This window comes from Cornus florida, unplaced genomic scaffold, assembly GCF_030987335.1.
Source record: "Cornus florida cultivar Cherokee Brave unplaced genomic scaffold, ASM3098733v1 CherokeeBrave_3.0.0_Hap2_Chr02, whole genome shotgun sequence".
Classification (NCBI taxonomy): domain Eukaryota; kingdom Viridiplantae; phylum Streptophyta; class Magnoliopsida; order Cornales; family Cornaceae; genus Cornus; species Cornus florida.
The window spans coordinates 21,867,551-21,895,517 of NW_026775572.1; the positions used below are offsets into that span (position 1 = coordinate 21,867,551).

Here is a 27,967-nt window from a genome sequence, read left to right on the forward strand (position 1 = left end):
AGGGTGGTGGCATGGCAAGCCTAGGAGGAGAGATTGAATAACGAAATCGACCAAAAACCAGATGAGATTTATTATATATGTTATTCTTTACTGTCCCTTATTTGGGAACATAGGTGAGTTCCCTTCCTGCGGCTAAAATCTATAGTTTGAGGCCTCAACACTAGCCTTACTGTTATTCCTGACCAAAGAGGTGGGAAGTCACTGCTAGGATCGGAATGAATAAAGTGGCACCTCTAGTTCCTTGACTTATGCATCTTCGGTTTCAAGAGAAAGCCTGGCAAGAGTTCAGAGAGAGAGAGATAGAAGGAAAGCAACGCTTCCCAGTTGACCGCGGTTCGCGTAATCAAACTTCCTTAGAGAGCTCTATATATATATATATATATATATATATAATATGACACAAAACAGGAATAACATTATGGAAGGGAGGGATAAAGAGAGAGTGAGGGATAAAGAGAGAGTAAAGATGGCATAATGTGAGGGGTAAAATGGGAAGGAAAAAAGACAAAATCGAATCTTCATATAGACTTTTTGTGAAAAGATGGTAAAAGGACTTATTTGCACCTATTTTAAATTTTATGTACTAATTTACACATTTTTAAAAAGTAAAGACTAATTTTATACAAACCTTATATGTCAAATGGTTTTTTGCAATTAACCCAACAAAATTTATATTTTTTACTTTTGAGTTCTTTATATTCTTTTTAGGATAAGTCACCGACAATTCAGAAAAGGAGTTACTGTCAATACACATTATGTCTATCTCACGGTCCACTGGACCAACCCGTTTTGGGGTTACATCAGACTAAAGACATCACAAAGACTTGAATGAGGATGAGGAGCAAACACAAGCTAACTTGACTTAAGAATTCACAACCCAAAAAAAAAAATCTTCTTACTTTAGCGCTTTACAAAGACTGGAAAAATGACGATGATGACACATATTTGGGATGAGAAAAATGAAAGAATATTTTATTAAGTTAGAAGCCACGCTTTAACATTTTTTTTATATCATAAAATTACAAAAGAGTCCACATATCACAAGAAACTAATTTCTTATATTTTTTATTTCATATATGCCCTTTTTATTAAGATTAGTATGTACTCTTGGCTTCAAAATGAAAAATCTTTTTGACTTTTTTCTCACATCCCAAATCAATTAGGGTATTAAGTTTAATTCGAGTTACTATTTATTCTTTCATCTTTACATATTGTTTGTTTCACTATCTATTTTTTATGTTGAATTTTGTAGATTCACTTACTGGAAAAAGAATTTTGTAGATTCATAAATTATTCTGAAATTTATTAATGATTCAAGTAATTATTTTCCTCTTATTTTGTAGAAGGCTCAGTTGGTAATTCTAGCTTCTTCTTTTTTCAATTTAATTGTATATATATATTTTCCTGGCTTTATTTTGGGGATGTAAAAGGCTCAATTGGTAATTCTAGCTTCTTCTTTTTTCAATTTAATTGTATATATTTTTTTTTGGCTTCATTTTGGGGAAAAATAGTTAGGGGTGATAATTCGTGTTCGTGGGTTATGTTCGTGTCGTGTCAATGTAAGGACATTATACTAAATAGGTAAACTCAAATCCAACCCATTTAAAAATCGTGTCAAAATCCTCAACACTAACCCAACCTGTTTATTAAACAGGTAAACGTGTTAACCCATTTAATGACCTGTTTATCACTACGAGACATTTAATATTTAATCAAATACTAAATAATAGAAAAAATTGGTCATAATTAACCCAAATATTCAAAATAAAAAGAAAAATCTCAAGTCATAGACAAGGTTTATGTTGAAATGACTTAATTATCCATAATAATTGTGTTTAAACAAGTAACATATTACATAGGTCATATTCACAATTATAACATATTGAGTTAAATGGGTCATAAACGTGTTACATGGGTTAAACCCGTCAACCCTAACCCGATACGGTTAAGTAAATGGGTTAATCGTGTCGACCCTTTTATGACCTAAACTCATTTATGTCAAATCCAAACTCTTTTAACTCGTGTCGTGTTTGTGATACCCCTCGGATCCGAGACACGGGTTGATTAGGCCCAGGCCCAAACCCGAGGGATATCGAACAATTAATATGTTATAATGAATGCAGAATACAAAATGAATTAAGAAATGAAATTAAAGCTGAAAGGAACTAAAAATAGAATCCGCAAAATATAATTATTGAAATCCATCAAACCCAAACTCCAAAGCTCCATCAGTTTACAACTCGGGAATCCATCTCTAGTGGACCTCTATTAAACATCCAGACTGAAATAAAACAACTGTAATAAACATTCGGTCAAGCCCACGCGCAAGTTCTATACTATTACAGTCCAAACAGAGGCCCGATACACATGTACATTCTAAACAATTCAACAATAGTTAATAGTCCGTAAATATATATATAGTCACACTAAAGGACTCTCACTGGACTATAGGCCGGCCTCAACCTGAATAGAGGTAACATGCCAAAACGCACACAAAGTGGGCATGTGTACTTAAACCTAAACAGAGTACACCTCTAACCATCGTATCCAGCTATGTATCACAATGCATATACGTTCCCTAACCGTCAATCCTAAGACTCAAGCTTATATCGAGGTACCATAACAAGATACTTAAAGTCCATCCTGAATCCTAGTAGTACCGTTCAACTAGTCGTTGCCATGACACTACAATCAATAGGACTTAACTTTTAGTTAATCCAATTCTTAATCCAGAATAGGTAGGTTTTGGTATTTTGAAACCAAACCGTCCCTAGTATACCACCGTCCCATACCGGTGTATATTATCCAATCATCCAGCAGTTGATAATATAGACAACTACCATAAATATCAACTCAATCCATATCTCCCTTTCTGATACTAATAGTCATATTGTAAGTATCAATAAACACAGTCAACCATATCCATAAACAGGCTCAATTTTATATCCATTACTGATACTATCAATTAAGCACAATCAAAATATTTTTCTACACATGCTTAATTTATAGTGTTCCACAAAATCTGATTTAGTGCTAAGTTTAAATCTTATTAGCATCCAACATCCAGCAGTTGGTATTACAGTCAATTAAGATAACCATTAACTATGTCCATTCCTCCAGCAAGTGATACTAGCAGTGGTAAGATAAGCATCAACAGCAAAAACCACAATATGTACATAAACATGCTTAATTTAAATTGTTTTACAAAATTTCCTTTAGTGCCAAGTTTAAGACTTAATCTCATTCAACTCTAACACATCCCAGAAGAGTATAATTTAGATACATGCTCATGTTATAGAGTTTAACAAGTTCCAGTTATATCATCTGTCTCATAAGATTTCTATTGCAGAGAGAGTTAAACACTACTAGCTTCACAGATTTAAACATAGTTTAAATACCTGATTAAGTCCCTACTGTCCAAGCTAATCTAAGCACGTAGACTTAATTAACACCACAACAGAAGCTTTAATCTAACCATATACATCAATTAAACCCTCCATAATCACCCTGCATTCAACTGAATACTCCAGAAACAACTACTGCATGCAAAACTTACTGGAGAACGAAGAAAAAAATAAAAATTCACCAAATGAGACGTTTCCAGAAAGTGGAGCCGCCTCCTTTAGACCTTGGAGCCGCCTCCACATCAAAAGGGAGCCGGCTCTCTCCCTCTCTGCCTCGTCTTCTCCGATCCCGACGTCTTCTGCACCCTCTATGTCCTTCTATTATAGTTTGCAGAGGTTGAAACTAAACCTCTAAACATTCCTAGTCTGTGTTTAAGCCCTTATTACATCACCAACAAGAATTTAAATAACCAAACATGCAAGTAAAATTCATGTTTTAACAGGTTTCTATGCACACAACACATACTGATATGTTTCAGTTTTTAGCACGAACAGAAAACATCTTTTGTTTTAATTGATTCAATTTAATCCTAGAATTATTTAGGAATGCAAAGAACACGAAACCTAAGGGAGAAAGTAAGGATAGAACTTGCCTTACACCGACTTTCGGCTCAAATTTCCGGCAAAACCTCAGTTTCTTCACTTGGTTGTTTCCCCAGACGTCTCCAAACTTCCTGTGTCTTACTATGGCATAATATATTTCTAAAACCCTAGGCAGACACCGTAGGTGAATATTTATAGGCCACACTAATCCTAGGCTCCCTTAAACCCTAATTGAAATTACTTGGCCCATAAAAACTACGTTAAATTCCATGTCGGCTAACCTATATCCAACCAATCCTACAGTCACGATAAAACTGATTAAATTGAATTAAATCAAGGCAATTAAACAATTAAATTTAAATTCAAATAAAACAACTAAATTACCACTTAAATAATTAAATCAATTAAATTAAAACAATTAGCAAATCAATTAAAGCACACTAATGAAAAATTAAATAACTAACCACAATGTCAGCAACAAAATTAACACATATACACTTCAACAATTTAAAAATGCAATTTAAACAATAAAAATAATAAATTAAAATACCAGGACTATCCTTTTGAAATTAGGGGTATTACAGTGTTCGTATCGTATTATGGTGTCGTGTCTTAATTTGCCACCCCTAAGAATAATGGGTTTCTTGGTTTGGCATTTTGACGATGGCAATATGTAGAATTTTAAATTTTTTTTTTTTTTTTATGAAAATATTTTGAATTACTGAACTTGTCAGAGTAATTCAACCTTCTAAAGTTGTTTATTGTGAGAGAAATGTGATGATATAATATATTTTGGATAATGGATTTTACGGATTGTGCAACTAGTGAATTAGCTGAATTTAAACCAACTAGAACCCTATGGATGGAGAAATTTCATTCCATTTCTTTGTTCATCACTTGAAGGATGAATTGCTCCCAAAAAGGAATCTATTGATTCTCTCCTAATTGGTTGGACGATGATTTACTTCACGGGTGAGGTCTTTGGTTCAAGTCCAAGATGGCCCAGTTGCGCCAGGGAAAAGAATAGAAGAAGCATCTGACTCTTCATGCATGACAACTCTCACTAAGGAACTCCGCAAAATATCCATTTCTATTCTCCATCAAGAGACATATAAGAAAAACAAATATTTTGTAAGCATGTCATCCTTTGAAGTCAATAATCACTGAAAGAGAACAAATATTTTGTAAGCAAGGCCTTGTCAACAATTCATTTAAAGCAAACCGATCATGAAACACTTGTTGTTGGCTTGCGTTCTAATTGTTGTGATACAGCTAAATTTATAAGAATAAAGAACAACATCATCACGATAATGTCAACATGATATCATCCCTCACTCATATAAAACATTCATACATCCAACTTTGGAACTACTTAAATTTAAAATTTACATCTAAATTAAAAAAACCTCAAGTCAACAAAAACACTTTCCTAACGCCTACTGAATTAGTGGGGTTTTGCAACTAACCCCCTGAATTACAAAAAATCTCCTTGAATTATAGTTTTATTACAAAAAAACCCCCCTAAACTATTGATGTACTACATTCCGGTAGGTGACTTGGTCAAAAATATGAAAAGACAAATTTGCCCTTATTTAAAATTACATCGTTTTGGAGAGTGGCCTTTGATAATTTCATAAACCTAAAAAAAAAAAAAAAAAAAAAAAAAAACAAACACACACAGTGCTGTTGTCTCTCCCCTTTCTTACTCTCTCTGTTCTCCATTTTCTCTCTCCTTTTCCTCGCATCCACATAATCTTGCAGTAACCAACACCAATCCATCCCCATCTGAAGCCCACTCCTCCAACGACTCCTCCACAGGAACCTATTTTCTTACTCATCCGAAGCCCTCTCATCCAGGCACGGACCCAGCAGGTGACCAGGGGGCAGATGACCCCCTTTATTTTCATTTTATATCCTAATTTTTTAAAGTTTTATGAAAATGCCCCCCTAAAATTACAATTCGCCCTCACTGAATTCTTTTTTTTAGTATTTTATACATCAAATTTTAATAATTTATGAAAATGCCTCTACTAGAATTATAATTTGCCCAACTGATTTTTTTTTTTTTTTCATTTTATACTTTAAATTTTTTAAAATTTATGAAAAAAACCCTATTAAAATTACAAAAATGAACCCATCATATAATTTTGCACCCACAAATTAAAAAGCCACCCCTGGTAAAATTTTCTGGATCCATCACTGTTCTCATCCGACGCCCACAGCCTCTCCGTCCTCTTCTCCGCCCTAAACCCCCCCCCCCCCCCCCCCCCCCCAACACCCCCTTATCTCCGGCGCCTCCACTGACTCGGGTACTTCATCGATCTCAGCCTCGGCACCGCTCCCCAGCGCCTTCTAGCTCCTCATGGCTGACACCCGCAACAACTTCGTCTAAGTCACCTGCTCCGCTTGTCGCAGCCACTAAGACAACCGCTCACAGGGATCGTCTTTCCACGCCCACTGCTCCACCACATTCTCTCCCATCACTATTCATTCGCATCCATAAACCCACCAAATACCTTTTAATTTAGACACCCAAACACCACCTGGTGTTTGGATTCATTTTCAGGACAATTACAGCCGTCCATGGTGATTTTGGATTCGCCACCGGGAAATCTGAAGAGTCGAAAACAGGTGAGTGTACGAACGGGACTTCGCGTGGTGCGGGAAAAGTCGATCTGCGTCGTCGGTGGTGGCGTCGTTCAGCAATTGGATTCGGAGATAGGGTTTGGCTTCATCCGTAACCAAATCCACCTCCTCCGACCTCAACCCCGCCGCCGCCACATCAACTCCACCACATCTATACACAAATTTGCCCTTTAGGAATGGCTTTTAGATCTATTCCTTGTATTCTGGGTTTGGCGTTTTGACTTGCTTTGAGCGATAGTTACATACATGCGTGTATGCATCCTCTGTGTGAAATTGGTTGTGTTCCACGTTGCGAGGAAGATCAACAGTGAAGATCAACAATACAAGGGTGTGTTTGGGGGTTTAAAAGAAGGGTGAATTTAATAGTTAAAATAAAGGACATTAGTGTTTTTTCACAGTCATGAGGGCATTATAGTTACTAAATTTATAATGCATGTCATGTGACCATCACATGATGACTTTATCAGTAAGAGCCGACCGGTGAGGGTCATTTTCAATAAAAATGCATAATTTAAAGAACTAGTTGCAACTTTGGTAATATAGGTAAGATCCGACCGGTGGGGGTCATTTTCAACAAAAATGCATAATTTAAAGAACTAGTTGCAACTTTGGTAATTCAGTAGGTTAATTGCTCATTCTCTAATAGTTCAGGATTATATATATATATATATTACATTTTACCCTAATCCTTATTCACATCAGTCTTAACTGTCTAAGACATCACAGACTTAAATGAGGATGAGGAGCCACCGAAGCTGACTTGACTTGACTTGAGACTTCACAGAGTCTTTTTACTTTATTTTTTTATTTATTTTCACAAAGACTTAAAAATGAGGACGAGGACATAGATTTTGGATGAGAAAAATAAATAACATTTTATTAAGTATGATAATAAATTTTATTGTATACTTGGTGCTTCAACAAATTTCATCCATTTCTTTGTTCACTTGATGGAGAATGGAAATGATATACAAAGCATATTAAATGCATAATAAAAAAGAGAGAAGAAGAAGAAGAAAAACAAATATTTTGTAAGCATTGCCATCTTTTGAAATCAATAATCACTGAAGGAGAACAAAAATTTTGTAATTAAGCAATGCCAAACAAGGCCTTGTCAACGTAAACCTAGCATGAAACACTCGTCATTCACTTGCCTCCTAAACCATTTCATCAATAGTGGTTGGTGGGAATATGGATTGGAAAATTGGAATATGAAAAAGTGTTCTGTTGACTTTGACGTGTCCATTTATAAAAATAAAAAAAATAATAATAATAATTGGGCCGAAAAGACTTACACATATTTAATTAACTCATGCAATAAATAAGAATAAGGGTGCAGGGGACTTGTATGAAATGTGGGCAGGCGGCTATAAGAATTTCGGGGCAAGGCAGAAAATGAATTGTAGAATGTTTGAAGGTTCAAGGGTTGACTCAATCGATTTGAACTTGGTGCACCCCACAGTTTTGTGTATAAAAATAATGAAATACGAAATTTCTCATTTTATTTGAATTTTATGTAACAATAAATTTGTATGTATGGATTTGAATGGAAGGTTGTTGTTTATAAGGATTTTTATCACTACTCATAGAAAATCAAACGCGGTTAAAATTGGTCACGTCTAATAATAAATAAACAAAATATGTTCACAATAAACTAATATGCTGCATTTTTATTGGCCAATTCACCACGAGGCCTTGTCAACGTAAACCTAGCACGAAACACTCGGTCATTCGCTTGCGTCCTAAACCATTTCATCAAAAGTTCTGATACAGAATCGGATGCATCCAGTCAAATGCTTCCAGTCATTTTCCGTTTAGTTAAAAGAGGTAGTTGATAGTATATTCCACTAGTATTCCTATAAAATATGACACACTTCAATCTTCCTAAACTCATAATTTCCTTCACTTAAACAACTGTTTCTCTGATTACAACTTCTCAGACGGCTATACACACCCTCCTCCTAAAATCATCATGCACCTAAGCTTTTCTGTTCTCTCTCAATCCATGATCACCTTTTTCTTCTTTCTTCTAATCCCTTTTGCATCTCCGCTGAGCTTCAATTTCACAAATATTGCCCCCAACAATACAAGAGGCTCCATAAACGTCACAGGAGATGCTTACATTTCAGACAAAGGCATCCAGCTCACCCCGGATCCAGATGATCACAACACATCGTCGTTACAATGGAAAGGAGGCCGAGCCACGTATATCGAACCCCTGCGCCTTTGGGACAGGGCTGCAGGACAACTAGCGGACTTCAATACACATTTCTCCTTCTTCATCGCTAAAAGATATTACAACGACTCTATTGGCTACGGGCTTGCCTTCTTTCTTGCTCCCAACGGCTCAAATATCCCCAAAGATGCATTGGGTGGTCGCATGGGTCTCACCAACAGCGAAGAGGCGAATGCTTTCGTCGCGGTGGAGTTTGATACTTACAGGAACAATGAGTGGGAACCTGACACAGATTTCAACCACGTAGGTATCAATATCAACTCTTCAACTTCTGCTGTTAATAAGCCATGGTATGATATTTTCAATAATGGGACAACAAATGAGGCTTGGATTAGCTACGATTCTAGCTCCAGAAATCTTAGTGTTGTGTTCACACTTGTTGGAGATAATTCCACTATCCAAAAGCATGACCTTGGTTATGTAGTCGATCTTAGAGAAAACTTGCCGGAGTGGGTTACTTTCGGCTTCTCGGCCTCAACCGGAGATCTCTTCGAAAAAAATAGCATCAAATCGTGGGCGTTCAACTCCACTTTACGAAATGTTACTGATACAAAAGAGGAAAACAAGACAGCACCAGCACCGAATGGAACTGAGGAAAACAATAGAGCACCAATGGTGGAGTTGAGCGTTGGCTCGTGTGCTTTGGTTTTGTTGGGCTGGCTTTGGTTGGCTTTGTCTGTTTGATGTAGATCATTAATGGTTTTTGCATCTTTATTATTATTATTTTTTTCCTGATATGTAATTCATCGGGAATAATTAAATATATATATAATTTTTCTCTTGAATTTGTATGAAAATCTTTACTTAATATAAAATTCATCGGGACTAATTATAATTCTTCAGAAAAAAATAAATTAATTTATTTGTTGGACTGTTTTACATAATTTTCTGTATAAACAATTATTTTGAAAGAGGAAAATATTTTTCAATAACTTTCCCTCAACTAAATTTCTGACCTTGCAATCTTAATGATTAGATTATAGAGTTTGTACAAAAAGCACAATTACGTGTGGGACACAATTCTCTTAGGTGTGGGACACAATTCTCTTAGATTGGAAAACGGGACTCGTGGCGGCCATTTAACCTATTGTAAAAAATCTATAATTTATTGGTAAACACTTGATGCCAAACTTTGCACAATTCACAATGTAACATCCGATAAAATTGGAACGATACAGAGAAGATTAGCATGACCCGTGCACAAGGATGACATGCACAAATTGACAAATGGTCCAAATTTTTTGTGTTCGATTAACGTCGGGTATTTCACAAAAAAAAACTAACAGGCGTGTGACCTAGCGGTATAAGGCTCCTACTTTCCAAAGGGAGGTCAATGGTTCGAGGCAGTGTGTGTGAGTCCCAACTAAAAAAAAAAAAGAAAAAAAAAAGAACATCATTTCTAGAAAATTTAATAATGAGGTCAATTAAAAATATATATATATATGCAAGTTTCAATCCAACTAAATTACTAGAATCTCTAATTTTGTAAAAAAATTATAAGATAAAAGTATAAATATATTTATAACATATATAGTTAAACGTGTATAAACAAGTTATACAGGTTGAACCTCTAAATCCAAACATGACACTATTATTTAAACGAGTTAATCATATTGACTTATTTATGAATAAACTCGTTTAAAGTTAACCCAGACCCGCTTAACTCGTATTATGTTCGAATTATATTAACAGATCGTATCAAACTTTTTCACCCCTAATTAAAATTGACGTTAGTGTGGTACGCAAAGTACTCTTGGAATCAATTTACTACTTGATCTATTGTGAATCAAAGAAATGATTCTTATTTAATTTTTGACTACCCTTTTAAAAGGTAGAAGACCGACCCTCCTTTTATAGGAAAATACTTGGTAGTGGTGTTTAGCTATGACTTCCATTTTGTTATCTTCTCCATCATGATTTAGGAGAGATATATATGAGAAAGTTGTTATCCTCATTTTCTTGGTAGCTTATCTTATCCTTGTACTCCTAGGCGGATTCAGAAATTGCCAATGGAGTAGCTAATACTAATAATATCAAGCCCACCTATACCTAATTTTAGCACAGCCTATATATATATATATTTGGCTGTGCTAAAATTAGGTATAGGTGGGCTTGAGCACACCAAAGCCCCCCTTTATCCGCCAGTGTCCCCTCCTCCAATCGCGGTGGTTTCCAAGCTTGGCTGTCAAGTCTAAGGCCAAGTCATTTCTCTTTCTTTTTAACACGCCTCTATTGTAAACCTCAAAATTCCAAGTTATGTTGCTTTCGATTTGAGTCAACCATATGTGATGGCCAATGTTTTAACTCTTTAATAAAAGGAGTAATTATTATGAGCTTTAATTGGCTCGCTCCTTTAACAAGAAGAGTAGCCTGCTCGAATTTGATCAGCTTGTCTCTTTAATAAGAAAAATAATAATCTCGAGATTTACTAAACCCGCTCTTTCAATAAGGAGAGTAATAGTCTCGAATTTCACAGAGCCCACCGCTTTAATAATGAGAGTAATAGTGTAGAGCTTCACTCATAAATCTCACTTTATCAGAAGAAAATTAATAATAATAACAAAAGTATTTTAAGCGTACAGAAGACACAAGAGATCTAAGTATATGGGGATATTTTCCAACTTTTTAAAGCAATGTTAAAATCAATAATTCAAGTTTGGTAATGGATGAAAATGGACAAGCCCAAGTTGGTTCGAGGACAATGACCTCCAATCCCAATATAGTGGTTGGGAGATTGGCCTTGATGGGAATATGGATTGATATAAAGAGGAAAATGGGGATGAGCTTAATTGTCTTTAATGCGTCCATTGATGACTACTATTTTGAACATGTCAGTGGACCAAAGAGACTTCCACATATTTAATTGACCTCGTGCGATAAATATGAATCAATGTAGGACAGGACTTCTATGAAATATGGGCAGGCTATAAGAATTTTCGGGCAAGGTGGAAAATATATTGTGGAATGCTTGAATGTTGACTTGTTGAGAGTTGACTCAATAAATTTGATTTACTAAATGTCATATATTGAATTCTATCTCTGCTAAAAAAAAAAAAAAAGAATTCTATGTAATGGTAAATTATAAGTGTGGATTCGAATGAAAGGTATAAGGATTGATCACAAAAACATACGGAAAAATACTCAAATAAAATATATTTTTATACTTCTCTTCTATTATATTTGATATATGGGAATTATAATATTTAAAAAATGTAAGACCCATATTGTAAGGCGCACAATTCTCTTATTTATTTGATTTGCTCTAATAATTAATTAATTTAACTGAAAACAATTCAAGTTTCTAATACAAAACAAGTTTCATTCATTAATTTTTAGGGTAAAGTACAGCCACACCCCTTGAAGTTTGGTAAAAGAATACTCAGATGAAACTTATCTCTTTTTTGAACAAAGACACCCCTTTACATGAAAAAAAAAAAAAAAAAAGTAAACAATATAAAGAACAGTCAAATGGTAATTTAGTTAATTTCTCATGTAATGGGGTGTTTTTGTCCATTTTTGAACCTTCAGGTGTCTTTGTCCAAAAAATAAATAAGTTTCATCTTAGTATACTTTTGTCAAACCTCAAGGGGTGTTGGTGTACTTTACCCTAATTTTTAATTATTGAAACCGTTAACTTGCTAGGTTTGTTTGTTGTATACTAACTAATTTGGCTTACTAAAAAAATTCTAATAATATTAATGGAATGAGAGATATTCTTTAGAAGACAAATACATTTGAATTTGTTTATTTTGTATAATTAGTTGGTTAAATACGCATAATTTTTCTCTTCAATTTGTATAAAAATCTTGGTTATAATAAAAATTCATGGAAAATAATTGTAATTGTGACAAATGAAAATATTATCAATCAAAATTAAGTTCTTTGTTCAAATTTTTTTTTTTTTTTTTTCTACGACTTATTTTTTATCTTATTATTCTTCAACGTGCCTCCTCAACCAAATTTCTACCTCGATCAACTTAAATTTAGTGACAGATTCACTTCACCTATTGATCCGCTGACATTCACTCCAAACCCAAATATTCCATACCCATTATAGTCTAGTCATCAAAAGGATAAAATTTTAGTTTGGCCTTGGTGTGAAAATGGATAGAAATATAGGAAAATGAATAATTATTTAATTGTCTTTGAATTGTCCATTCACAAAGACTGAAATGAGGATGAGGAGCCACGGAAGCTGACTTGACTTGAGTCTTTTTTTTTTATTTGCAGAAGACTTGAAAATGAGGATGAGGACACAGATTTGGGATGATAAAAGTGAAGAGCATTTTGGGAATAAGTTTTAATGTACTTGGGTTATGTAAATTTTATTGTATACTTGGTGCTTAAACAAAATGCATAGCAGAAGAGAGAGAGAGAGTGAGAAATAAGAAAAACAAATATTTTGTAAGCAATGCCAATCGAGGCCTGGTCAATAATTTATTTAGGCTGTGTTCGACTATATAAAATTGAAAAAAAATAATTTAAAAAATTAAAAAAAAATAATTTAAAAAATTGAAGTAAAATTTTCTCTACTTTGACCGATTCGAATTCAAAACCCCAATTCCCTGCGAACACAACTTAGAGTATACTCTGGTCATTTTCTGTTTAGTAAAAAGAGGAAGCTCATAATAGTGCAGGCTGTGCAGCAATTATGAGTCGCACTATATAAAAAAATCCTATAAAATAGGATACACTTCAATCTTCCTAACTCATAATTTCCTTCAGTTAATAACTGTTTTTCTGCTTACAACTTCTTTAAGTGTATACCCTCCTCAAATCATGAAGCTAAGCTATTCTGTTCTCTCTCAATCCATGATCACCTTTTTCTTCTTTCTTCTATTCCCTTTTGCGTCTCCACTAAGCTTCAATTTCACAAATATTGGACCCAACAATACCAGAGACATAAACACCACACAAGATGCTTATATTTCAGACCAAGGCATCCAAATCACTCCAGATCCAGATGATTATCAGCACAATGCAGCGTCGTTAACCTGGAAAGTTGGTCAAGCCACGTATGTCAAACCTCTGCACCTTTGGGACAGAGCTGCAAGACAACTGGCGGACTTCAACGTCCATTTCTCCTTCCTCATAGTTCAAAGCTATAATTTCGATAATTTGGCTGAGGGGCTTGCCTTCTTCCTTGCTCCCAACGGCTCAAACATCCCTGATCTTGCAAAGGGGGGTCGGCTTGGTCTCACCAACAGTGACGAGAAAAATATTTTTGTTGCGGTGGAGTTTGATACTTACAAGAATGATCAGTGGGAAGCTGGCTATCCTGTCGGTCACGTAGGTATCGATATCAACTCTTCAACCTCTGTTGCTCATAATTCATGGTATAATAATTTTACGTCTGGGATAACAACCGATGCTTGGATTAGCTACGATTCTAGCTCACGGAATCTTAGTGTTATGTACACACTTGTTCAAAATGATTCCACGGTCGTAAAGCGTGACGTTGGTTACGTAGTTGATCTTAGAGATGTCTTGCCAGAATGGGTTACTTTTGGCTTCTCAGCCTCAACAGGAGATCTCTTCGAAAAAAATAGCATCCGATCCTGGGAGTTCAACTCGACTTTACGAAATATTGATGATGGAAAAGGGGAAAACAAGACAGCACTAGTGGTGGGGTTGGGCGTTGGCTCGTGTGCTTTGGTTGCTGGGCTGGCTTTGGTCGGCTTTGTCTTATGGAAGACAAAAATTAGAGGGAAAAAACAACAAGATCTCATCGTTGATCCGTCTATGAAAGGAGAATTCGAGGATAGAGGACCTAGGAAGTTTTCGTACAGTGAATTGGCTAGTGCTACGAATAGCTTTGCAGAGGAAGAAAAGCTTGGAGAAGGAGGGTTTGGTGGGGTTTATAGAGGGTTTTTAAGACAACTGAACTCCTATGTTGCTGTCAAAAAAATATCCAGTGGGTCTAAACAAGGCCTAAAGGAATATGCAACAGAAGTAAAGATCATTGGACAAATGAGGCATAGGAATTTAATTCGACTCATTGGTTGGTGTCATGATAAGGGTGAGCTACTAATTGTTTATGAGTTCATGCCAAATGGCAGCTTAGATTCCCATCTCTTCAAAGAAAGAAGCTTGTTATCGTGGGAAGTAAGGTACAGAATTGCTCAAGGCATAGCTTCAGCATTGCTCTATCTACACGAAGAATGGGAACAATGTGTTCTGCACAGGGATATAAAATCAAGCAATGTTATGTTAGATTCTGATTTCAATGCTAAACTCGGGGATTTTGGTTTAGCTAGGCTTGTTGACCACGGAAAAGGATCTCCAACAACGAATGTTGCAGGGACCATAGGTTACATGGCTCCTGAATACATCCTTACATGGAAAGCTAGCAAGGAAACAGATGTCTATAGCTTTGGAGTTGTTGCCTTAGAAATAGCATGTGGAAGAAAACCCGTTGATCTCAACATCGATGAAACTCAAACAGTCATGGTGAGTTGGATTTGGGACTTTTACGGAAGTGGAAAGCTTCTGGAAGGAGTGGACCAGAAACTAGGTGGAGCTTTTGATGAGCAAGAAATGGAACGCTTGATGATTGTTGGGCTTTGGTGTGCTCATCCAGATCCCAATCTCCGGCCTTCAATAAGGCAAGCAGTTCAGGTCCTTAGTTTCGAATCTCCACTGCCTGTTCTCCCATCAAAGATGCCGGAGTCAGCATCCTATGATTTTCCAACAAATATGCCGACATCTTCAATTTCTTCATCATCTGGTGGTACTTAAGTGTGCAGGAGACCCAATCTATTTTGTTCTCCAAATAATAAGGGAAGTTATAAAATCTATAGGCCTACACTACTCTCCCGAATATTTTGGGTTTTTCTTGGTTTTATAATTTGTTTTTGATATGTTTGGCAGTATTGTTCAATTATCTATATATGAGTAATGTCATTGGATAATACCCCCAAGCGTTTTTTGGTACCTCTCTTTTGAGTTGTGGAAACGTTCTAGGGTTCTCTACCTAGTGTCTTTTGGAACTCTTCCATTAACTTTTTATTACTTCTTGACATAAAAAATTCTACTTACTAAGAGTCCGTTTGGTTAGACGAAAAATTATGATGGAAAGTGCAAGTAAAATTTTCATTATACATTTGGTTAACAAGAATTTTTTTCAAGAAAAATATTATTTTGTGAGTTTGAAAAGAATGAAAGTGAAAAGAAAATGATTGCAGTTACCAAAATTATCTTAATTATAAGATTACTTTGTACTCTTTTGAGATATTACTCTATCCTCTGAATTATGAACAAAATTAAAATTTTAAGTTCTAAATGAAACAATGAATCTGATATTTAATAATTTTATATATGTGATTATAGGTAAAAGTTTAATTAATAAAAAATTTTGTTCCGAAAAATATTTAGAAAAAAAGATTGAAGTTAATATATATACTTTTAGTCATAGAAAAAAAAAAAAAAAAAAAAAATTGTTATGAGCCTAAACGAAATACAAGGCTTCAACTAAATTAGTTTGATACATCTAGAATTAAAATTAAATTAGTTTGGTATATCTAATTACTTAGAGTTCTAAAATCAAGAAAAGTCTATGTATAAAAAAAGTACATGTACGAATTAAATTGTAAATTGTATGCGTAGAGACACTAATCCTAATTTTTCACCCAACATTCTGATTAGATTTATATATATATATATATATCACTCTAAATCATTATTAATTATGGAAAGAAAAAAATATAATAAAATTTTAATTTTGTATGCATGTATAAAACTATATACAATTAAAATAGTATTACATTATTATAAAAGCAATTTACAATAGAAGGAAACTGATCTATTAATAGATTGCGAGAAATTTACTTCCTAAAATTTTTTTTTTTTCACGCTAACCAAACTCCTAACAAATTTAAAAATTTCTGAACCAAACGAACCCTAAAAGAAAAATGAAAAGAAAAGTAATTTGCCAACTCCCTAGTTAAGGATTACATCCTATGGTTCTAGGATTATAATACAAAAAAAAAAGGGTAATATGCACATAACACCCCTATATTATGACATTAATACCATATATATCTCCTTGGACATTTTTTAAAGAGTAAAACGGATATTACAATACTAATTGAGGAGACCAGAAGTGATATGGGCCGGATATGTCCCGCGAACATGGCATCCGGTCCGAGCAGCTGGGTCCAGCCCATAAAGAAATACTGCCATATGGGCCGAACGCGAATAGCCCATCGAAGATGACCAAAGCCCACAGAGGAACGGGCCCAGATCTAGCAACCCATTAATGTTTGTAAATACCTATAAATATGAGAAGTAAGGGGGAGAGAGATTCATTCTGTTGAAGTATAAGAATTCTAGAGAGAGAAAATGGAAATGAATTCTTTGCATCTTCAATTGGCGCCGTCTGTGGGAATCGTTGAAGATTGATTGATCATTGATCAATATCGCGTGGATTCAGACCAATTCGTGAAGACGAAACTCGATCTTTGGGAGTTGGATTCAGATCTGAGAGATTGTGACCTATTCTGGAGGAATTTTAGTTCTGTTGTTTTGACAGAAGTGGCTTCAGATCTACGCAACAACGAGTTGTTTGATTGCGGCCGGATCTGACGGATTTAGAATTCGGAGAATTCAGATCTCGTCAACCGTGAGCATAACTCGGAGAATTCGAGTCCAGATCTGAAAAATTCGCGCTCACGAAGCTCAGATCTACTCAAGAACTTGAGATTAATGCCTTTACTCCGTTCAGGAATAATGACAGGTGAAAGCTCCAATCCGATGGAGGCTGTCCAGCAAACGAAGCTTAAGGAGTTGATGAACTTGATCGAAGCTCTCAAAAGAGAGAATGCAGAATTGAAAGCTGGAATGCAACATCAGCAAATGCTGGCGGTTCCGCGTCCACTTCCGGCCGGTGAAGGAGGTATTCAATCTAATATCGCACATCAAGGCGAGCAGGACGAGAACAATCAGTCAGCTCTCCACCGTGATGAAAAGAGGATGGACGATTTGCCGCCAAATGTTCGTCGAGTTGAGGATCACGAAGGATCGACTCACGTTGATTCGCGACATGAGCAGATCAGACAGAACGAAGCCATGACCTTCGATCCGCATCAGGAAAGGTTCAACCGAGAGGAAGTGATAGAGGTTGATCGCCGCCGAGTTGTATCGCCTTGGCAAAGAGAGCTCATTGAGGAACGGTCATTCGATCCGTCTTACCGGCCCTCCATGGCTACACTCACTCATCGTGGTTCGGAGAGCAGATCTGTAGCTCATAGAGCTACCGCTGGGCTCCAGAGAGAGAATGAAGCACTCCGATCCGCGGCTCGAACAGTTGATTCACCATTTACTGATGAGATCCTGAATGCTCCGCATCCAAGGAAGTTTGCCATGCCAGTCTTTATTCTGTTTAACGGAACAACCGATCCGATCGATCGTGTGTACCATATCCAGTTGAAGATGGCTCTGAATACGGAGAACGACTCTTTAATGTGCAAATGTTTCCCTATAAGTCTAGCCGGACCGGCGCTTAGCTGGATCAAGAACTTGCCTAGGGGCTCGATTGATAGCTTCCAGAACCTGTGCGATCGGTTCATAAGCCAGTACTATGGGAATAAGCGTCCGCCGAAAGACATCTCGAGCCTATTCACAATGAAACAGCACAAAGATGAACGTCTCCAGGCTTTTCTCACCAGGTTTAACCTCACTAAGAGTATGGTGATTGAATGCCACCCTTCTACAGCGGTTCAAGCCTTCAAGTTGGCCATGACACGTGGCACTCCGTTCCATACCAGTCTGGTAGTGAACACGCCGACGACTATGGATGAACTCAATGAAAGAGCCGATGGCTTTGTGCGCCTGGAAGAAGAGGAGGCAGCCAATGCTCGGACAGCGTCGGTCGTGTCGACCGAGGAAAAGTCCAAGGCAAAGATCAGGCAGAAGCAGGCTCAGCCACAACGTCAGACCTCCTAGAAGGCAGAAAAGAGGTCCAGGGAGGAAGAGCTAATCACTCCGTTGAAGGTCACTCTGGCGAGGCTATATTAGGAGAACAAAGATAAGTTTCATCCACCACTGCCAATTAGGCAACCCCTCGAACAGAGGGATCAGACTAAACATTGTGCTTTCCATTCCGATTTCGGTCATCAGACTAACGAATGCAGGAATTTGAGAAGGCAAGTGGAGATGTTGATAGCTTGAGGGGAGTTCGCGAGTTATGTCCAAGGCTCGACGATAGAGCAGAACCGACCGATGGAGCAAGTAAAAAGAAGTCAGAAGCAAAGCTCCCACAATTCACAACCAGTTCGTATAATCAATGCTATTCACGGTCGACCCGAGCCTAGCGAAGACTCAGATGAGCTACTCCGAACGCGCCTACGGCAGGCGCAGATGAAGAAAAGGGTCAGCAGTGTGAATACTCTGCACCAACAGATCACATCGATACAGATAAAGTTCGACAGGACAGACTTGCTGCGTGTTCAAATCCCCCATGAAGATCCGTTGGTAGTTAGCTTGACAGTGGCGAACTGCCTGGTGCGCAGAGTTCTGATCGATCCCGGAAGTAGTGCGAATGTCATGCCAAGGGACACATTTGATCGGCTCGAGATTAAGCCAGAGAAGCTCAAGCCCACTGGCAATCCCCTGTTAGGATTTGATGGTAAGAGGGTGGAGCCCATCGGTATGGTGGAAGTAGAAGTTCAAGCTGCAGAACGAGCTCTTATGGAAACTTTTGTGGTTGTGGAGATTCACCCCTCGTACAATCTCCTGATGGGAAGAGGATGGATTCACAGAGTCCAAGGTGTACCCTCAACTCTGCATCAGGTCATGAGATGCCTCGGACCCGATGGAAATAAAGTGATAGACATTCGTGGGGATCAGGTTGCAGCCAAAGAGTGTTATTCCGTCACACTAAAATATGCTGGGAAAGGGAAGGCGCCCATCCGTTCGGCGAGCCCAAGATAGCAATTATAGGAACCTCCACCCAAGCAGAATAGGGTGGAGGAGCCAGTTGACTTGACCGAAGAGCCCCTTCTGGATGTGCAGATAGATCAGTCCAAGCCAGAGCAAACTACCAGAGTAGGAGTAAGACTGACCAGGGAAGAGCAGCAGGAGCTAATTGACTTCTTGTCTCACAATGCCGATGTATTTGTATGGAGTCACCTAGAAATGCCTGGAATTAATCCCTCCGTTTCCTGTCATTCCTTGAATTTCAATCCCAATTTCAAACCAGTAAAGCAGAAGCAATGAAGGTTTGCTCCAGAACGTAACCAGATCATAGCCGAGGAGGTTGATAGGCTGCTCGATGCGGGATTCATCAGAGAAGTGCACTATCCTGATTGGTTGTCCAACATCGTTGTCGTGCAGAAGAAGAATGGGAAATGGCGAGTATGCATTGATTTCACCAATTTGAACAAAGCCTGTTCGAAGGATAGCTTCCCGCTGCCTAAGTTTGATCAAATGGTGGATGCCACCACCGGGCATGAGCGTTTAACCTTTCTGGACGCTTATTCAGGTTATAATCAGATCCCTATAGACCCGGTAGATGAAGAAAAAACTTCTTTTGTTACCGAGCGAGGGACATACTGTTACAAAGTTATGCCTTTCGGACTGAAAAACGCGGGAGCAACTTATCAAAGGCTTGTTAGCAAAATTTTCAAGGATCAAATAGGAAAGATTGTGGAAGCCTATATTGATGATATGGTGGTAAAGAGTAGGAAGAAGGATGATCATCTGAAACATCTGCAAGATGTATTTGATGTGCTAAGGCGATATGGGATGAGGCTCAATCCAACCAAGTGCTCGTTCGGTGTGAGTTCCGGTCAATTTTTGAGACACGTGGTCAATCGCAGAGGCATCGAAGCTAGCCCTGCTCAAGCAGAGGCTTTGATTAAGAATGCCGAGCCAAAGACGATCAAAGAAGTGCAAGCCCTCACACGACGAATAGCTGCATTAAGTCGATTCATTTCTAAGTTGTCAGACCGCTGCAAGCCGTTCTTTGACACGATCCGGAGTCATGGTAGACAGGTCTGGGGGGATGAACAACGACAAGCATTAACCCATTTGAAGGAATATATGTAGAATCCACCAGTCCTGTCAGCCCCGGATCCAGAAGAGAAATTATATCTATATCTCGGAGTATCTAGTGTTGCGACAAGTGCCGTTCTGATTCGTTGCAAGGAAGGGGTGCAACACTCGGTGTTTTATGTCAGTAAGACAATGACCGAGGCAGAACAAAGGTACTTGAAGGCCGAACGGGTGATACTTTCACTCGTAAACGTAAAAAGAAAGTTGAGGCATTATTTCGAATCCCACCCTATAGCTGTCCTAACAACTTTTCCAATCAGAGTGCTTATGCACAAGCCAGAACTCTCGGGCAGAATGACAAAATGGGCCATAGAGTTAAGCTCATTTGACATAACGTATGAGCCGAGAACGGCTGTTAAAGGACAAGCGGTAGCCGATTTCCTGCTAGAATGTGACTCTGAGGATACGGAAGAAGACCTTAGATGCGGCTCTTGGAAACTTTATGTGGATGGCTCCTCTAATCAGATGGGGGCAGGAATTGGGGTTAAACTGCAAACCCCAGAGGGTACTTCTTTGAGTCAAGCACTCAGACTTGAGTTCCGAGCCACCAATAATGAAGCGGAATACGAGGCATTGCTGAATGGGTTAAAGTTGGCCAGAGAGCTACAGGTCAGAAGTTTGACTGTTTATAGTGACTCACAGTTGATTGTTCGGCAGGTAAATGGTGAGTACGCGACCAAGGATGACACGATGGAGGCATATCGTTTTGCCGTTCTGCATAAAGCCAAGGACTTTGCAAAGATTGAATTCATACAGTTACCGAGAGAACATAACGCAGATGCAGATCGTTTAGCATGTAGTGCTTCGAGCTCTGGCGAGACATTGGCGAGGGTGATTCCAATAGGAATACTGACCCAACCATCTATTTTTGAAAAACCTTTAGACTCTGAACCTTGGCAAGTCAATGTCATACCGTATGAACCGAGTTGGATTGACCCCATCATCACTTATATTCGAGATGACGTTCTGCCTATGCAAAGGGATGAAGCTAGGAAAATCAAAAAGAATGCTGCAAAGTACGCCATAGTGCATAACCAGCTGTACAGAAGATCCTACTCTGGCACATACTTGAAGTGTGTCACCCCCACAGAGGCTCGGCAGGTGTTGCGAGCTATTCATGAAGGCGTATGTGGAAATCATTCTGAGGGAAGATCGTTAGCGCACAAAACAATGACACAAGGGTATTTCTGGCCGAACATGTCAAGAGATGCGGAGGAGTTCTCTCGAAGGTGCGATAAATGCCAACGGTATAGACCATTGATCCACCAACCACCTGAGGAATTGCACGTAATGGCCTCACCATGGCCTTTCGCGCAATGGGGGATGGATGTGGTCGGTCCTCTACCAACTGCGAGACCTCAGAACAAGTATGTGCTACTGGCCACGGATTACTTTACTAAGTGGGTGGAAGCAGAACCATATCCGAGCGTGACTCAGACTCATGTGAGACGATTTATCTGGAGCCATATTATCTGCCGTTTCGGCGTTCCAAGGTCAATAGTCATGGATAATGGCACGAACCTCGACAGCAAGCAAGTAAGAGAGCTGCTGGAGGAGTATGGAATTAATCAAAAGTTGGCTGCAGTAAGTCATCCCCAGGCCAATGGACAAGCAGAAATTACAAACAGAACAATTTTCGCCTGCATTAAGAAGAAGCTGGAGGACCATAAAGGGAAGTTTAACATGGAGTCAAAGTCAGAACGACAGAATGTTAAGATTGAACCTCGATATGATAGATGAAAAAAGGGACGCTGTAGCCATAAGGCTTGCATCATACCAGCAAGTATTGGCGAATAGTCACAACAAAAGAGTGAAACATAGAGATTTTGCCTCTGGCGATTAGGTTCTGAAAAGAAAGGTGGGAATAGTCAAAAAAATGATGCCACCCTGGAAAGGCCCATACAGAATTGCAGTAGTCATAGGGAAAGGGGCATATACATTAGAAACCATGGCAGGAAGGTTGGTCAACAAGCCCTGGAATGCTACGTCTCTGAAAAGGTACTATCAATAAAAGCTAAGTTTCAGTCTTATCGGATGTTGTTTGTTTTCAATCAAGTACGTATGAACGTGCAAATTCCTGAGATTTATAAAAATAGCTTTCCTTTTCAAGGGTTTAAAAAAAAAAAAAAAATGGATGAAAAAATGAAAAAATAAAAAAGCCAAGTGGCAAGTGGCATTCTAGCCGAGCGCCAGGCACTTAAGCAAGATAAGTGGCAGCTGGCATAATGAGCCGAACGCCAAACACTTGCTAAAAATAAAAAAGCCAAGTGGCAAGTGGCATTCTAGCCGAGCGCCAGGCATTTAAGCAAGATAAGTGGCAGCTAGCACAATTAGCCGAACGCCAAACACTTGCTAAAAATAAAAAAGCCAAGTGGCAAGTGGCATTCTAGCCGAGCGCCAGGCACTTAAGCAAGACAAGTGGCAGCTGGCACCATGAGCCGAACGCCAAACACTTGCTAAAAATAAAAAAGTCAAGCGACAAGTGGCATTCTAGTCGAGCGCCAGGCACTTAAGCAAGATAAGTGGCAGCTGGCACAATGAGCCGAACGCCAAACACTTCCTAAAAATAAAAAAGTCAAGTGACAAGTGGCATTCTAGCCGAGAGCCAGGCACTTAAGCAAGATAAGTGGCAGCTGGCACCATGAGCCGAACACCAAACACTTGCTAAAAATAAAAAAGCCAAGTGGCAAGTGGCATTCTAGCCGAGCGCCAGACACTTAAGCAAGATAAGTGGCAGCTGGCACCATGAGCCGAACGCCAAACACTTGCTAAAAATAAAAAAGCCAAGTGGCGTGTGGCATTCAGGCCGAGCGTCAGGCACTCACTCACACGGCAAAGTCAATATGAAAAAGTATTGAAAGTGGGTTTGAACAGAGCATAGTACAAAAAGTCTTATCGTCTCATTCATAATAAGCTTCGAGGTTACAAAAAGTGAAGCATTCAAATCACATGACTACAAAAAAGTATGAAATTGAGGGATCTGAAGAGCCCTAGCTAGCTGCCTCAGTACTGTCAGCTTCCTGGTTGTGCTGACCCGCCTTCTCGTTCCCATTAGCCATCTCACCCTCACGAGGTGGGGAATCGAGATGAATAATAGAGTCGTTCTGCTGGGGCCCAACATCAGCAGTGACTATGGGAGATACCATAGTTGACGAAGGAAAAGGAAGAGCGATTAGAGGCTAAACGGTAGAAGAAGCTATAGTGATCTTGGAGGAAGCAATCTCCTGACACTCATCAAATATGTGCTCAGCTGCGGTGGATTCTGGGTCAACATAGACCCCCAGAGGGTCAATCCCTAGATCCTTATCAATTTCATCCGGAGTTGAACTGGTCTGGCCCTCAGCCGGAACTCGGTCGGAAAAACCATCTCGGAATCCCTGAGCATATCTAAGAGCTCCAACTCTTAAAAACCGAGCATGAAGAGCCAACATGCCACCATTCACTCTGCTAATGGTGTCAATCAGAGCGTTGCGCTCGTCCAGAGCTCTTTTCTCAAATGTCATCCGAGCAGACTGCTCGTCAACCAGAAGGCGCTGGAGCTCTGCCTTTTCATCTCTGACTGAATCGCGCTCAGTCTGCCAGACACTCTTCTCAAGCTGAAGGGCATCTTTTTCATCCTAAAGAGAGTCGGTTTCCTTCTTCAAAGCATCTCTCTCTTTTTCAGCTTTTTCAAGCCGAGCCAATATCTCGGTGTTCTTGTCGGCAAGAATATTGTTTTCCTTATTAGCCACATCCAAGCTATCAGATAATTTACGGGCCCTGGCGTTCCCCATTTCCACCTGTTTCTGCATAGCCATCATACCGAACAAAGTCTGCATAGATATGCATAAATACTGGTTAAACCGATCGCCTGGTCGGACGAGGGCAAGAGCAAATATTATGAGAAAATTCATGAGTTAGAAAATAAAAGTCACCTCCATGGCAGATTGGGGAAAGCGGCTGAACACATCCTTTTGTGACAGACCCTTCGTTGCCTCAAGGTCTTTTGGAGTCCACATGCTCCTATAGTACGCCATGGCGGTCTGGCCATCCTTGATCATTGTCTCGTTCGGCTTCACGAACGTCCCATCCGTTCGGGTGTATCGAGGAGCCCATGGTGGTAAAACAGGAGTAGAAGCAGAGGCAGAAGCTGAAGCAGAAGCAGAGGCAGCAGCTGCAACAGGCCCGGAGGGGGCAGGAGCTCTGACTGGGCGATGCAAGAGAGCGCTCAGCCCAGAAACTCGGGTCCTCCTTGTAAGAGATTCCTCCTCGAGGTTGACTCCACCGTCAGGATGAGGTCTTTTGCCTCGTTCTTTGTCCCAAACACCCCCAGCAGCAGCAGGAGTAGTAGTGATCTGTGGAGATGTGCTCGGGTTGGTAGTAGGGGTGCTAACAACAGGATCAATAGCCACCACACTCGGGATAGTGTCAGAGATGGTGGCTGAAGAAGAGGCTGATGCGGGAGAGGAGGTTGCTCCAGCAGCAGTAGTGGCTGGGGGAGGATTTTTCCTCCTACCAAAGGAAGGAATCTGAAGCCTGCTCATTGTATAGCCGAGGGATGAGAGCGCTAGAAGGTTGTCTGAAGTGAGGAGGTCTGAGCAAGAAGGAATATCGTTTAGAACGTATTTCTTCAAGTAATTAGTCATATTCCTGCAAACACTGTAGCTCAAGTCATCACAAGGTATACCTAAGGAGCGACATAAGAAAGTACAAAAGCGAGGAACACATGTTTCACAGGGACAATCGTTTTTATGAGATTTGAATTTCTTATACGAGGAGACAGAACAGACGCCAAAGGCGCTCGGGATTGGGTAATCCTCTGCAGCCGGCGAAGACCATGCCCCACTAACACCCACAATGTTATCCCTCCAACCCTTTTTCAGATTTGATTGTATCCGTACATATAGACATCTTGTCAATCAGGTAAAGGTGGTAGAATGGCTCTTCAGTTCGGATCTTACTGACCTTATAGCAAAGAAGAAGATTTATGAGGTCAAGATCCAGACCTCTGTCACGAATCAGTAGTAACATAACGGATATGATATTAAGGAAATTTGGGTTTACCTGCAGAGGGGATATCCCCAGTCTATTGAAAACATAGTTAAAAAAGGGATGCAGAGGGAACCTAACGACATTTAGTTGCAGGTTAGTAAATAAAACCTCGCCGGGAAGAAGGCCGGCACCGGTCATAATATTAACATCCCTATGGCAAACCCTAACTTGGATGTCGTTAGGAAGTCTAAGTCTCATACGAAGAACATCTAGATTTACAACCATGGTGAAAGCGAATGAAGGATCCAAAAGTGTAAAAGAAGTCTACCGAAAGTAAAAAGGAACAAGACTAACCTCTGGGGTAGAAAGCAGCAAAGAACGCTGCAAGATCGCTGGAAGAGTGACTCTTGAAGAATTTCACCGGATGAAACTTAGCACGGTTCTAAAAAGACAAGCGAGAGATTTGACTGATGATGGAGAGAGATGGAGACGGTAAAAAGGCATGAAGTGACATTCTAGAGCCTTATAAAGACGAAGTAGACCCGAGGGCCGAAGCGTCAGGGAGGCGAGAAGTTTATCGAATCTCGGAACATTGATTCCGGATCCGACCGTCCATTCCCCCATAAGAGTGTCTTGAGCCGTCAACGTCATGATGAGACGCCTTTGATAATTACCCCCTTATTAAATAGGGAGTAATTATGGGGGCAGTTGAGGAGGCCAGAAGTGATATGGGCCGGATATGACCCGCGAACATGGCATCCGGTCCGAGCAGCTGGGTCCAGCCCATAAAGAAATACTGCCATATGGGCCGAACACGAATAGCCCATCGAAGATGACCAAAGCCCACAGAGGAACGTGCCCAGATCTAGCAACCCATTAATGTTTGTAAATACCTATAAATATGAGAAGTAAGGGTGAGAGAGATTCATTCTGTTGAAGTGTAAGAATGTTGAAGTGTAAGAATTCTAGAGAGAGAAAATAGAAATGAATTCCTTGCATCTTCACTAATATATGTCAGTTTTTTTTTTTTTATCGAGAAATGTTTTTTTGCTCGATTTTTAAAATAAGAGATAAAAGTGCTATGTGCATATACTTTTAAGGGTTTTTTTTTGCACTTGTCCCTTATTTTATATTATTCTTGTTGAATTATATGATCTATTGTTATTAATGCTTATTATTTAATTTGTGATGGAAGGGACAATGCTTATTATTTAATTTGTGATGGAAGGGACAATATAAAATATCCCAACAATATTATTACATTGGAAAAAAAAAAAAAAAAAAAAAAAACACACTAGCTCGGCACCACCACAGTCGCTCAAGCAATCCTTCAAACAGGAGACAGACGTTCAACATATATTTAAAGTACTAGTATACCCACTGCATTTATCCTTATTTTTATTTCATACCCCTCACTTTTTCTCTCTCTTCCCCTTGACCCATGACCATCATCTCAATTCATAAATTCCTATCAAAACCTTTCAAATCACCTATTCTTTATCTATTCTCTTCTTTCTCCAAAGAAAACCCAAATAGACCAACGCACCTATTTTTCTTCACAAAAACTAGATGATTTAGTAAATGATTCATATATTTATATAGGTTGGCAATCAACTTATATAAACAACATGGAATTAGTGTCTTGAAAAAAGTATCCAAGAAAAAATAATTTGGCATTGAATTAATTTTTTTAAATGCTACGCTCAATTGAATCATCAGAAAAATTACCAAGATCTGGAACCTCTATTAAAATATATATATATATATATATATATATATAAAATAAAAATAATAATCCAAGATTCTAAAACAATTGCAGATAGTCAAACAATTTATCATTGAGACAGAATGTATAAAGAAAATATAGAGAGGATACTTTTAACGGTTGCAGGGGTTTTGGAGTGAGACACCATCTCGTCAGTAAGCCGAAAGAGACTTTTCTGGACAAATCTGCGACCCGAACTTCACGGCGAATATCTAGTCAGACGAGAAGTTTTCCGACACCTTCGCCGACCGGAGGGCATGCCGTTTTGAACGATTGACGTGGCTTATCAGATTCGCTTTACTGTTCGCCACAAATTTTTTGGCAAGCATATCATATCAATCTGGGTATTTT

General features: G+C 38.9%; 3 protein-coding genes and 1 pseudogene across 3 annotated transcripts; 3 read left to right on the plus strand and 1 right to left on the minus strand.

Moving 5' to 3' along the window:
- The first annotated feature begins 8,344 nt into the window (after positions 1-8,344).
- On the plus strand, positions 8,345-9,614 carry LOC132294211 (mannose-specific lectin CML-2-like). The gene has a single exon (XM_059791977.1). It carries the CDS (start codon positions 8,566-8,568, stop codon positions 9,511-9,513), a length of 948 nt encoding a protein of 315 aa, XP_059647960.1. The 5' UTR covers positions 8,345-8,565; the 3' UTR covers positions 9,514-9,614.
- Positions 9,615-9,960: 346 nt separating this feature from the next.
- On the plus strand, positions 9,961-10,071 carry LOC132297718 (U6 spliceosomal RNA; annotated as a pseudogene).
- A 2,988-nt stretch (positions 10,072-13,059) lies between these two features.
- On the plus strand, positions 13,060-15,762 carry LOC132294210 (L-type lectin-domain containing receptor kinase IX.1-like). The gene has a single exon (XM_059791976.1). It carries the CDS (start codon positions 13,609-13,611, stop codon positions 15,565-15,567), a length of 1,959 nt encoding a protein of 652 aa, XP_059647959.1. The 5' UTR covers positions 13,060-13,608; the 3' UTR covers positions 15,568-15,762.
- An 8,297-nt stretch (positions 15,763-24,059) lies between these two features.
- Positions 24,060-25,403, minus strand: LOC132295817 (uncharacterized). The gene is made up of 3 exons (XM_059794090.1): positions 24,892-25,403; positions 24,683-24,692; positions 24,060-24,497 (listed from the first exon to the last, which is right to left on the minus strand). The coding sequence occupies exons 1-3, from the start codon at positions 25,401-25,403 to the stop codon at positions 24,060-24,062; spliced, it is 960 nt and encodes a 319-aa protein (XP_059650073.1).
- Positions 25,404-27,967: the final 2,564 nt, after the last annotated feature.

What these genes read in the sequence shown, in the direction of transcription:
- LOC132294211 (XM_059791977.1), top strand. Translation starts at nt 8,566, where the DNA reads ATGCACCTAAGCTTTTCTGTTCTCTCTCAATCCATGATCACCTTTTTC.
- LOC132294210 (XM_059791976.1), top strand. Translation starts at nt 13,609, where the DNA reads ATGAAGCTAAGCTATTCTGTTCTCTCTCAATCCATGATCACCTTTTTC.
- LOC132295817 (XM_059794090.1), bottom strand. Translation starts at nt 25,403, where the DNA reads ATGAGCAGGCTTCAGATTCCTTCCTTTGGTAGGAGGAAAAATCCTCCC.